At 37.9% G+C, this 12,840-nt stretch overlaps 1 protein-coding gene across 4 annotated transcripts in view; it reads left to right on the top strand.

The window, feature by feature from the left end:
* fkbp15b (FKBP prolyl isomerase family member 15b) overlaps window positions 1-12,840 on the top strand; it is a 56,740-nt gene that overhangs the window by 37,609 nt on the left and 6,291 nt on the right. For 3 of the 4 annotated variants that reach the window (XM_086075658.1, XM_086075657.1, XM_086075660.1), the window contains 4 exons: window positions 186-322; window positions 4,188-4,334; window positions 5,106-5,207; window positions 9,235-9,342. In XM_086075658.1, the coding sequence (XP_085931784.1) occupies window positions 186-322; window positions 4,188-4,334; window positions 5,106-5,207; window positions 9,235-9,342 (494 nt within the window). The remainder of the gene's footprint in view (window positions 1-185; window positions 323-4,187; window positions 4,335-5,105; window positions 5,208-9,234; window positions 9,343-12,840) is intronic. The other variant, XM_086075659.1, reaches the window with a different exon arrangement.

The raw sequence follows: 12,840 nt of genomic DNA, 5'->3' as shown, positions 1-12,840 counted from the left end.
TTTTTTTACAGGTACAAATCACGACTTTTACAGATACAAATTTAGACTTTTTTTCTACAGGTACAAAAAAAAATTCCAGTTAGTTTTGCACCATATTTACCTCCATACCAATCTCATATTATAAATGAACAAAGGACACAATCATTGACATAACACTGCAGTGAGAATGTGCTTTTTTGTGTCAGAGCTGAGGGAAGTAGCAGAAAGAGCCCAGGCCCAATACCGTGCAGAGATGCAAAGATGCAACGAGATCGAGCTAAAGCTGGAAAAAATGGAGGAGGAAGTTAATGACCTGAAGACAAATCAAGATGGTCTGAAACAAGTAAGTGTCCTTCATAATGTTGTTGATTGTGTCACTTCACTTGGCAGCTCGGTACTGTACTGTTAGTTTTTATGATTATGCATCCTGGGTGGGTATCGTGGAGTAACTTTAGATACGATATTATCACAATATGTTGCCAACAGCAATGATAATGCTTCTGCTTCTGACGGGCAAACTAAGCTTTAAAAAAACAACAACATTCAAACATCTATCGAAAGTGTAAACTGTGATAAATTCTCAAACATTTTCATTTTTAGTAGATTACATTAAATTGGGATCATTACTTTTTCACTGCCCCTCCTCGTACAATTTTTTTCTTTTTTTACAACACAAAAAACAAACGTCACAAACATAACCAACAAACCCCGAGAAACCAAAACAAAAAACAATCTGACAGACAAGCTAAACCAAGGTCTATGTAAACAAAACAAATATAACTCCGTCACAACACACACAAAAAACAGATATCAGACATGACCAATAAACTCAAAACATACGGTACTAGTTAGAAACATACATATTCACATAACCTACAGATATATACACGTACACATACCCTACTCCACACTCACACATATACAAACAAAACACAATATATTCCTGGTGCTACTTTCAACATACAGTTGTTATGGAATAAAGAGAGAAAAAGCAACAAAGATTCAGAGGACCAAAAAAAGAACACAATAATTTATAGAAATGGTAAGTAAATAATGTATCTAATACATTAATTTAACTCAATAATACTAATAGTATTGTGCTAATTACAGGGCCTCAAATATTTGCTTCCAAACAAAACAAAATCAAACTGTTTTTGTTTATTATTGTCCGTTGATATAGTTCTCTCAATATGTAAAAAAATATTTAATTAAAGATTTCCATTTACTTATTCCTGGAAGTTCTGTTTTTTTCCAATGTTGTAACAATAACTTCTTATAAACTAATGAATAAAATGAAAGTTGCTATCCCACTGGATATAAAAAAAAAAATCACATCTTTAAGTAAGCGTAAACTGTTTACCTCTGGCTTAAACAAAAATCTCTGTTTACAGACAATAGAAAGCCAATCCTGAATATCAATCCAGGTTTCATGTATTTTTCCACAGTACCAAAAGGAATGAATAAGATGAATCAAATTTATGAATTGTATCCCTGCTATAATAAATTATTGTATTTATACTGGATTCATCAAAGATTTTCATTGGTTATAACTGACTATCCATCCATCCATTTTCATAACCGCTTGTCCTCACAAGGGTCGCTGGAGCCTATCCCAGCTGGCTTCGGACAGTAGGCGGGGTACACCCCAAACTGGTTGCCAGCCAATCGCAGTGTAACTGAATATGTAAGCTGTAAACATTCCTTACATCTTATTTTGGAATCAGAACTTTGTATGTCCCTTTTCCAGCCATCATATATTTTACTTAATAAATCATTGCTATTTTTAGCATTGATAAAGGATTTTTAAAGAGCACTTATAAATTTATTTTTCTGATTACTCCGTTCCACGAGGTACTTTAGTGTTGGTGGAACTCCGTTCTCTATATCACAACTCCTCGTACAATTTTGAATACTTTTCTGTCAACGACTTCCTAAAGTCTGGAACCCATGGCCATCAAATTCTTAAATTAAATTATGAACATATCTTTAAAGAAAAATCCAGTGAATATTCACAATTGTTAATGTAGCTGTTGTTTTAATTAACAATGAATCATCAATTTAATGCAAAGAAATTGTTATTCAGAATCATTTTATTTTGACTTAAGTGGAATATGCCAATATTTGGTGGGAATTGATTTAAAAAATATTGAAAATATGAGAATATTTTGTTTGAGTATTTATTAATTAATAATTAGTCATTGCATTTTAAGTAGGGGTGTACATCTCTGCAATAAAAGAAGTTTCTATATATATTTCAATGATTCAAGTAAGGTGCATATTGAAGTGGAACCAGTTCGGGAGGATATGATGTAATACATTTCTTGTTGATGTAAATTAACTTATCAATGGTCAGTACTGTAAATGTGACATTTCCTTCAAAGAGATTTGCAGACACTAGAGAACAAGTGTATTTGTGGCTTTTGTCATGTTTATTAACATTTAATCACATGTAAGTGCCCTTCAAAGTCTAAACTATTTAAGTAAGGCCATGTATACACACACGTAGCCGGGTTTTTTTCAAAACGGGAGATATTTTTCTGCGGCTTGCCTTGTCATCCACACGCCCGTGAGGATTTTTTTCATTACAAACGGAGTTTTCTAAAAACTCCGGCCAAAGTGAAGATTTGCGTATTTATCTAGCGCCGCGGTCGCGTGTGTCCGTCAGTAAACGAAGTTTTACGTCATCCTTTACACACATTACTCAATCACATACCAAGTTGTTAAAAAAGAAGAAAAAAAGGTGGCGTGAATTCGCTTCCCCACCGGGGAGAGACCATGTTTGTATATGTGTGTGTGTGGTGAGTGAGTGGGAAAGAAAGTTGTTAAAAAAAGAAGTGAAGCTTTTAAAGATTTTGTATTTATCCTCTTTGTTTTCCTCTATGCTCCGTTTATGATGTACTCATTGACTTTTTATAAGTATTTTTTTTTAATTAATAAAATAAATAAAAAGTCTTGTGTGCACTGACAGCACTGATCCGCATATATACAGATCAGCGGCTGACAGTCCGTGCTTGTGTGACGTATGGTGAAGTGACGTCAAGTGTCTAGCAGTACTTGGCTAACTACTGCCACCTAGAGGCTTGGCATGCATCTCATTGTAGGCCCAATTTGTGGAAGTGGCGTCGCCAGACGGAGGCGTACTCTGGATAGGATTTGGGGAACTGTTGCCACCTTAAGGTCTGGAATTGTTATGAACTTAATTAAAAACGCATTAATGCTGTGGAGGTTTTCTTTTCTACAAACGTGGTGGTGTGTCCACTACATTTTTCTACACCTACAGGAGGAAAATATCCGTTTTAAAAATACCCTGCTACGTGTGTACATGGCCTTAATTCAATTCAATTTAAAAACAATCATCAGCCTTATCAAATAGATTTATGATGGGGCCATCTGCCAGTTCAATCTTTCTTGGGGCCGATGCCTGTGTACCGATGCACCTGTATCTTTTAAGATAAAACCCCATTTTCTATTCAAATCAGTTTTCATTCCACCCCTTATTACAAGACGTGTGTGCCACAGTTGTTTCCCACATGTTAATACTTGGGTGGGCCACCCAAATAAACTGGCTACCACCCAAAAGGTTTTCAAGAAAATTTATTAAAAATTATATAAAAAAAAAAAAAAAAAAAAAAAGAAAGGAAAAAAACACGTGTTGCAGCCGGATATACCGCATGTAATTGCATGCTAGTGTGCCGTCACTTTGTGGATCGTGAGGCTGGAGGAGATGTAACAGGACTGAGACCCACCCCCATCCACCCCCTCTTCCACCCAGCCCGCCGGAGTCCACCCACCCAAATAGATTTCAAATCTGTGGGAAACACTGAGTTGACGTGGTGGCAGAGCCTGTTTGAGACAGGTGATGTTTTTTTTTTTGCATTTTGAAGGTGCACCTGGCAGCCTCAATATACCCATTAAACAACTTTACCACCCTTCAACCCGAAAAAATTCAGATATTTTCAAGTTGTTTCAAGCTCTTAAATGAATTCTGGTAGTCTACACTTAAGTCATGCTGTTGATGTTTTTTGCTATTTGTTTTTAAAAGCCCTTGTCCAAATACTTCTAGATAAATGTCATCAAAAGATTCATGTTGAGACACTAAGCAGTCAAAGTTGGAACACACCGAACATTTTATTTGAAAAATCCTGAATTATTATTTTAACTATCTTTAAAGTCTAATTGCTAACTTTAAATATATTTTTTTTTGTCAGGCATGTCAGCTGAAAGCAGAGCTAGAGGAAAGGTGGACAGTAAAGTGCAAGCAGGCTTTAGCCTCAGCAAAAGAAAAACATCTCAAAGAGATTGCTGACCTTAAAGATGAGAGAAATTTGCTGGAGTTGAAGTTGCAACAGGAACAGGTGAGTTTAGTGTATCTCAAAGGCCTGTCTGCGCATTTTTTGTTATTTTTTGTTCATAGAACATGCTGTATTCTATTCATAGTTGTCTTTTTGAGATTTATTTTACAGTGCAATTTGAAACATTTTCAGGTCTGTTCTTGAGGTTGAGTCCTTGAGGTTTCAACATAAATTAAGTAAGAAATGTGCAGCCATGTCTATACGAGAGTATATGTATGCTCTTCAGTGTCAACAAAGCATGACCATAATGCTAGAGTAAGAGTATCATTTTGTTTTGAAATTCTAAATTGTGGTACCAGAAAAAAAATAGGCTCGAGGAATATGTGAAAAATTTCACACATGCAGTAATTTCTGGACTATAAGGCGCACCTGACTATAAGCCGCGTTAGCTAAATTTGGGGAATACTCGAGTTTGTTACACATATAAGCCGCACCTGACTGTAAGCCGCAGGTGTTTTAATGTTACCGCACCGGGTTCCCGCTACTTTCTTTTCCATAATGAGGGCGCAAATTGTCTCGCTCTCGTTCTGTCTCTCCTACTGTATTTGGGCTCACTTGGTTTGTTTTGCTCTGCCTGACGCTCCTGCGCTTCCTTTATAGTGCGCCACCTTGTGATCTGATGAACAAGCCGCACCTTTGTATTAGGTCGAATGCAAGAGAAAGAGTAGCGGCTTGTAGTCCAGAAATTACTGTGCTTTGATTTAACTATCTCTTCCTCTCTGGCCCTAACTTATGTAATTCCCCCCCCCCCCCTATTCTAACTCCAAATATCAGGGGTCACACAATGCCACTGTTAAGGAGTTACTAGAGAGACGAGTGGCTGAACTTGAGATGAAACTGAATGAGCAAGAAAGTTTAGCACATACAGCAAAAGAGGTAAATAATTTAGTTTTTCTCTACACACACACACACTGTCATGTCTGTCAGGTTGTACTCTGTTAATGGTCATTCAGAATTCAATTAAGATCTGAAACCAGTCTTTGAGACCCTGAATTTAACAAAGCAGCAATTTAGGCTGCTACAGGGAGTCCTCGAGTTACGACCGAGTTACGTTCCTACGCTGGCAATGTAACCCAAATTTCAAAGTTGGATTTCACTGTTAAGGTCAATATTTACATCAAAATACTTGAAAAAACATTTGCGCGACCCGGAAGAGCCGTAACCAATATTTTGTGTTTCCGCACAGACATTAATTGCTGACGGACGGCAGAGCAGAGCTAATTCAAACTTAAACACGGAAATGTAACGCGCCTGATGGCGAGCCGACTTGCTTGATGGACGTCCGTTGCTGGACGTAACAACAACACATTTTTAAATAATTTTAAATGGCATGATGATTACTGTAGGAAATTAACGAAAAACAAGGTGCTACAGACGAGGCAGGGGCGCTGTAAAGTCAAAACGCCAAAGGTCGCGTACGACATAACTAGAGGACTCCCTGTATTTGATGTGCAGTAGGTGCAGTCTTCTGTTCTTTTTAGACATAGCAAACACAACATTGGTGCTACTGTTCCATTAAGTCATTCAAACCCAAAAACATATAAACACGTTTTTTATACTTTGTCCTTCTCCCCCTAAAAAACATATTTGTTTTTTATGCTATAGCATACAGAAGGCTTTGATGCAGCTTCTGACATGAAGAGGTGGCTTAAAGCAATGGTAGTTATAAAAAAAAAAAGAGAAAAAAAAGAAGGCCATCAGGTAGCAACAGAGTATAAGAGATCAGCCAGGGCCATGTTGCAAGTGGTTTGTAATAATGAAACGTAGCTATATTTTAAAGCAAATTGCAAAACGGAAAACAGATACAAATGTATGGGGGTTTTTTTGGATGAAAGAAGAGACTCTAATCTTTCTTTTGGTAGGTTCCATGTTTTTATAGGAATAGAACACAATATTCTGTGGGCCTTGCAAAATCAGTCAAAATCCAGTAATCAGCCGGGAGCGGAAGGGGTTGCTTCAGTGAAAATGGCTTAGAGTGAATGAGTTAAAGGAAGAAAAACCCACAATGGTCACTGAAGTAACTTAAAGGTACTGTCAGATGTTTTTCCGTTGCTGTTTGTAAACACAACTTTCAAAATTGACGCTTGAAGGGTGCCTAGGACAGCAGCCAACCAGGATAGTGTGAGAAACCAGTGAGTTCGCACAGCCGAATTTGCATATGCAGACAAGACAACACAGCTTCGGAAACAGTCCATCAATCATGAGCGGGGGTTCGCACAGCGAGAAAGGAGGAAGAGGGGATTAAGTAAAGATACACAAGGGTGGCCTTTGTAGTTTGCGTTGTCCTTAAAAAACAACAACAAAAACGTGTAAATGTGTAAGTGCTAGCGTGACATTGACACGAATACCTGGGGTCTGTTCTAAAGAGACCTTACCATTGATGGGACACAAAAAATGACATTTTAGAGCTGTAATTTTAATACCATGACACATCAATAGTTTTCACTCACTGTTATCATATTTTCAGAATGTAATATAGGCACATGCCTTTTGGCCATTTACAACCATATACAAACACAGTAATTTTTACTCCTACAAGTACTACTACTACTACTACTACTACTACTACTACAAGTACTACTGCTTCTACTATTACTACAAGTACTACTACTACTACTACAAGTACTTGCTACTACTAAAAGTCCTACTACTACTTCTATTGCTACAAGTACTACATGCGTCTTTCCACCTTGCAAAAGTCAGCAGTCTCGTTCAAAATTTCTGCAGAAATGTTTCCGTTTTTTTTAATATTCTGCTATATGAATATATTATAACAAACATTACGTGACAAATATGCAAAAGTCTGCTTTCATCTCAATCAATGTTGTTTTCAAAATGGGGGTAACTGTCAAACATGGCAACACAGGGTGCTCATGTCAGTGTTCCAGGTTATTGTTGTGGTTTATTTTATATATTGTAGCTAAAGAGGCTCCCCCATTGACTTTGCTCTGTTAATGTGGCTCTTGTGTAAAAAAGTAGTGAGGATCACTCACTAATCTGTATATATTACTGGATAACAAATAGGCCAAGACTTTTGAAACCGCGAGGTCGCCATATTACTGCTCCCAAGAAACCTTTCTCAGCATACGATCCTATACATTTACATTATTTAAAATGGAGAACAGTTGAGACAGTACTTAGTGGAAAAAGCATGATTTTTGGTGTTTTAAATTTGTTAAACATAAACGGAGACTTTAGACATTTTACAACTTGCCTTAAATGTATAAATTATTGGCTTAATGATTTTTACAGGAGGAAACTTGTATATTTTGTTTAATTAAAGAATTATACCTGTAATTCAACAAAAGATGCCTCTGCCAAATCTAATATTGGAGTCTAAGGAACTGAGTGCTAAAAGAAAAAGGGTGTCTTTAAAGCAGCACATATCGTCCACTTAAAAAATAGTGGCCACTGCCCCCCCCCCCCGCCCCTTTATGAATGAATCTGCAATATCGATTCTGACGCCTTCATATCAACAAATGTGTTGTAAAGAGGCCTACAACAATGTATTCCTGTATCAATTTTATGAGCACACCCCTAAAATTCACTGCTGCAAAACTTAACCTTTTTCTTTTTTTCTCCCTGATATTTAGGCTTTCAGGGATTTTTATTGACTATCAATTACAGAATTTTCAACAACCCCTCCAATCTAACAAGGCAATCGCCCTGATTGTTTAAACTGTCCAGTTGACTCTGGTGAACTAAGGTTTTTATTCTTTACTTTGTAATTTATATAGCATTGACATATTGGCAAGCCAATACTTATATATATTTAAAAAAAAAACATCTAACACAGTGGCTGAATTTTTTGAAGATCAGAATATCACTACTAGAAATGCACCGAAATTAAAAAAATTTGGCCAAAACCGAAAAACTTAAAATGAGAAACGCTTGGCTGAAAACTGAAACGCCGGAAAAAATCATCAAGTATCAAAATGAAAAGCACTGTTTAAAAAATTTACTCAAACTCACCATTAGCTACAGTCCACTCCACATTTTCAATAGGTATTACTACAGTAACGAGAAATAAATGAGCTGGATGAATAAGAATAACCACAAGCATACAGTAAGCACACAGTGCAGTGTCATGTCATTGCGTTTGTTATTCTATGATAAATAAAGTTGTCGTTAGCACACAGACACAATGGTTTTCTGCACATTGTTGGACGTAATAATCTGGAGATGAAGCTTTATTTTTGTTAACTTTTTCAAGTGTTGTCACCCGTCAACCACAATTGATTTGGGTCGCTGCTCGTCTCGGTCATGTGAAATAAATACAGATTATTACAGTATTTCAGCAGCAAACAATTTACTATGACACTTCAGTTGCAGAATAAAAAGTTTGATCGATGTAAGCTAGCGTGCAGCTGCTACGCGCACACACTTGTCTAGTGTTGTCTTACGCATCCTCTCCCCTTGCTGGTGCACACACGGATATCACAATATTACTTTCCGTTAACACTTTGTGCCATTGCCATTATTTGTTGCCGCTGATTTGAATAGCACCGACCGGGTTAGCCTCAAGATGCTAGCTTTCGGCTACTGCTCATGAATTAACAATGAGGCGGAACACTCACCCTGGCGTTTAATTCAGACATACACTTGCTTGCAGCAGTTTTTTATTTGTTTGTTTGTTTTTTGCGTTACCACAACATCCTATTTCGGCCTTTTTTTTTTCGGCTCCAATTTTATTTCAGCCGAATGCCAAAAATGCCTATTTTTTTGCCATTTTCGGCCAAATATTTTTGGTGGCCGAAACTTCAGTGCATCCCTAATCACTATCCAATTAGATCATTTTTAAGGCTCTATTATTTTGTTAGTTCAAGTTAAGAGCCTTGTTTACTTTGAAATTATCTGACTGTAGATGACAAGACCTCTTTTTTTTTTTTTTTTTTTACTTTAGGTGAAGCGTGTGATGAATGGTGTATTTCATTCTCTACGGGGAGAATTTCATCTCAGTGAATCTTACAGTGGCCATACTGTGCTTGGAGTGATTGTAAATACCATTAAGGTAAGTGTAACATACTTTTGAGAACTTGCACATTTTTGCCCCAACAATGATTTTATCAACAACAACAACATAAATCACATTACAAAAACAATATTGTTCTCACGACAAAGGAAATGTCAAGGGTATCTGAATAAACGAAGTGCGCATCTCGGACCGTGCAGTGCATTGTGGGCAGGGGGGGTGTTACCCGGCTACCAAACAGTAGTCAAGAGTAATGGAAAGCAAAGCTATAGAGACTTAAACGTTTAACTTAAACAGAAACAGAAATGGCAACAGACAGAAACGGAAAGACGAACTGACTACCTTTGCATATGCTGCCTCGATCCAAAAACTACCAATCTTATTGACAAAGAAGGAAGAGAGAGACGCTGTGAAAAATGACTGTTATTGTTAATCGTTGGAGACAAAGTAATTTCTGACCCCTTGAAGACAAGTGAGGGATGGTGGGACAAAGCCCATAGTTTGAAACTTTGGCCATCTTGCATGTCAGCCGATATTGCTGAATGTATGCACTTTACCGGGAGTTGAATCGAGGACACAAAACCGAGGCGCAATCAAGAGACGGGTAGGATCTTTTTTCACTGAAGGGGTCAATTGGGGCTAGAAGCAGGTTCTTAAATGACCGTCACTCCATTTATCTGTAAAATCATACATCACAGTCCATAATTGTGCTGTCTTGTAGTACCATAATGGATTAGGGCGTTTGAGGCTGCCTTATCATTTGGTAAATACACGAGTGATAGATGTAGGCTTGAATTTCTGTTATTCTACAAAAAACGGACAAAGATTCTCTTTAAGTGCAGAAATAAATTAGCAGGAGGTGGCAATGGGATGTTTTTGAAACAAATAAAGTGTGGGCATTACGTTTGATTTTAGAACATTAATTCTTGCTATGAGTGAAAAGGGCAAGGAATTCCACCGACCTAGAGAAGTAAGGCGGCGTATTAGGGCAACGTATAATTTTATTTGATCAAAATCTTAAATTTGCCACTTTATAAAGTGCCAAATTTGCAAGGTTTTTTTTACAAAGTGGCAAATTTGCGAGAGAAAAAAAATCAGAAACTTACTATAAATACACGTAGCGTAGCTATAGTCTAAAGTCAAGATTCGTTGGTGGTTAATGGAACACTGTTTATAAAATGAAAAGGTAGGATAGAGATGGATTTATTCTTAATTTAAACAGCGAGAGTGACAACACTTCCTGATCCCCTATCAGCTGACTAACACCAACCAATCAGAATCTAGCATACTTAAGGTAAATGCAAGTCAATGACGAGAACAGACGATTCAACACATCAACTAACACTAACCAATCAGAAGCTAACATACTTTAGGTAAATGCAAGTGAATGATGGAGAACAGCAGATTCGATAAATCAATTTAGCTACTTGTACAAAAAAATTTAAATACCAAAATGTATGAATATGTTCCGCGTGGCGGCCGTGGCTCAGGGTGTAGAGACGGTCATTCAGTAACCAGAAGGTCGGCTGTCCGATCCTCGCTCTCCCCAAGTCATGTGTCGTTGTGTCCTTGGGCAAGGCACTTCACACACATTGCCTCCAGTGCTACTCACACTGGTGAATGGAAGGTACGGATGTTTGGTGGTGGTCGGAGGGGCCGTAGACGCACACTGGCAGCCATGTTTCAGTCAGCTTGCCCCAGGGCAGCTGTGGCTACTTAAGTAGCTTACCGCCACCACAGTGTCAGTGTGTCAGTGCATGAATAATGTATCCATTCCATTGTAAAGTGTCTTTGAGTGTCTAGAAAAGCGCTATATAAATCCGATGCATTATTATAATAGAGGTGTCAGTTGATTAAAATGTTTAATTGTAATTAATCATATGACTTCAATAATTAACACAATTAATCGCAAATTAATCGCACATTTTATATCTCAATTTATATCTAAATTTACAATTAAATTATTTTTTCTCTCTCTAATTTTTCATACTCTTGTTCACAAAAAAATTTAATCTAAAAGAAACATGGTTGCATTTTTTAGTCACTGATACAGTAATTTCATAACAATTCATAAAATTGTTTCCATTTTGAATTATATATAATTTTCAGCTGTAATCCTTTCTTCATTGTTTAGTAATATTAATGAAGATTTATCTTTGTTTACTTGATACACTGATCGCCTTCCAAACATGCATCCATCCATTATTTGAACCACTTATCCTAACGAGGGTCGAGGGTTGCTGGAGCGTATCCCAGCTGTCTTCGGGCAGTAGGCAAGGTACACCCTGAAATGGTTGCCAGTAGGGATGCACCGAAATGAATTTTTTTTGGGCCTTAACAGAAAACCAAAAACGAGAAATGCTTGGCCGAAAACCGAAACGGCCAAAAAAAATTATGCCAATTTTTTATTATCATTGCATTTATCATAATTAATTACAATTATATTATTATTATGAAATATTTAGGTCTATTTAGCATGGGCATTTTAACAAAGCACAATATAAATTGAAATGCGTCCACACCACACACATCAGAGACATGTTGGCGAATGGTACATTAAACACCAAACGCGAGGTGAGCAACTGAGCATTTTCTGGCAGTGCAATTGCACTTTATAGTCAATGTACAGTACTTCACTGGCAGGCACGGATGTCTGCGATGCGATGCGGATGACGCATTTGTAGGCTATTTGGAGCGGGACACGGTACGGCGTACTTAAAATCGGCATAGTCACATATTCACCAACGTTTAAAAATTAATAAATTTCTTCGCACCAGCCAATCGGCTTTGGGAACGGACTGCGAAGTCACACACGGCGTCCTGTACAGATCTGTATTCATCCGGAGATAGTGGTAAGTGTTTACTTGTTTAAAACTGTTGATAGCAATAGTGCTAACATTAGCTAAACTTTAGCTCCTCAACCCTGGTCCTCGGGGACCGGTATCCAGCCTGTTTTCCATGTCTCCTACAGCCAACACAGGTGGGAATCGTTATCAGGCTTCTCCAGAGCTTGCTAATTAGCTGATGATATGAATCACCTGTGTTGGCTGCGGGAGACATGGAAAACAGGCTGGATACCGGTCCCCGAGGACCAGGGTTGAGGACCACTGAGCTAAAGTATTTAGCACGGCCACCACAATGCAAGTGAAAAAGTGGAAGCGTTCGAGGGGCTCTCATCAAAGAAAAAAAGAAAGGCGCTGCAGGAGAAAGAGTGGCTCACCTGTAGTGCAGTACTCGGCAGTGCTCTCTTTTCTGACATAGTTTACCAAGCGACCCTCTCCTGCTCCGGCGTGCACAATGAAGCTGCCGGTACTTAAACGCCAGCGAGCAGCAAGGCGGACACTCACTCCCGTGTTTGGTGTTTAATTCAAACAGACACCTGCTTGCAGCGTTTTTTGTTTGCTTGCGTCACCACAATATCCTCTTTCGGCCATATTCTTATTTTCTTTTGGCTTGAATTTTATTTCGGCCGAAATTTTTCGGTGGCCGAATATTCGGTGCATCACGAGTTGCCAGACATGTTTATTAAATCTAACA

Source organism: Leptonotus elevatus, chromosome 5 (assembly GCF_054856555.1).
Source record: "Leptonotus elevatus isolate MCC_2025b chromosome 5, RoL_Lele_1.0, whole genome shotgun sequence".
Classification (NCBI taxonomy): domain Eukaryota; kingdom Metazoa; phylum Chordata; class Actinopteri; order Syngnathiformes; family Syngnathidae; genus Leptonotus; species Leptonotus elevatus.
The sequence above is the reverse complement of the archived record's forward strand: the minus strand, read 5'-3'. Positions and strand labels throughout refer to the sequence as shown.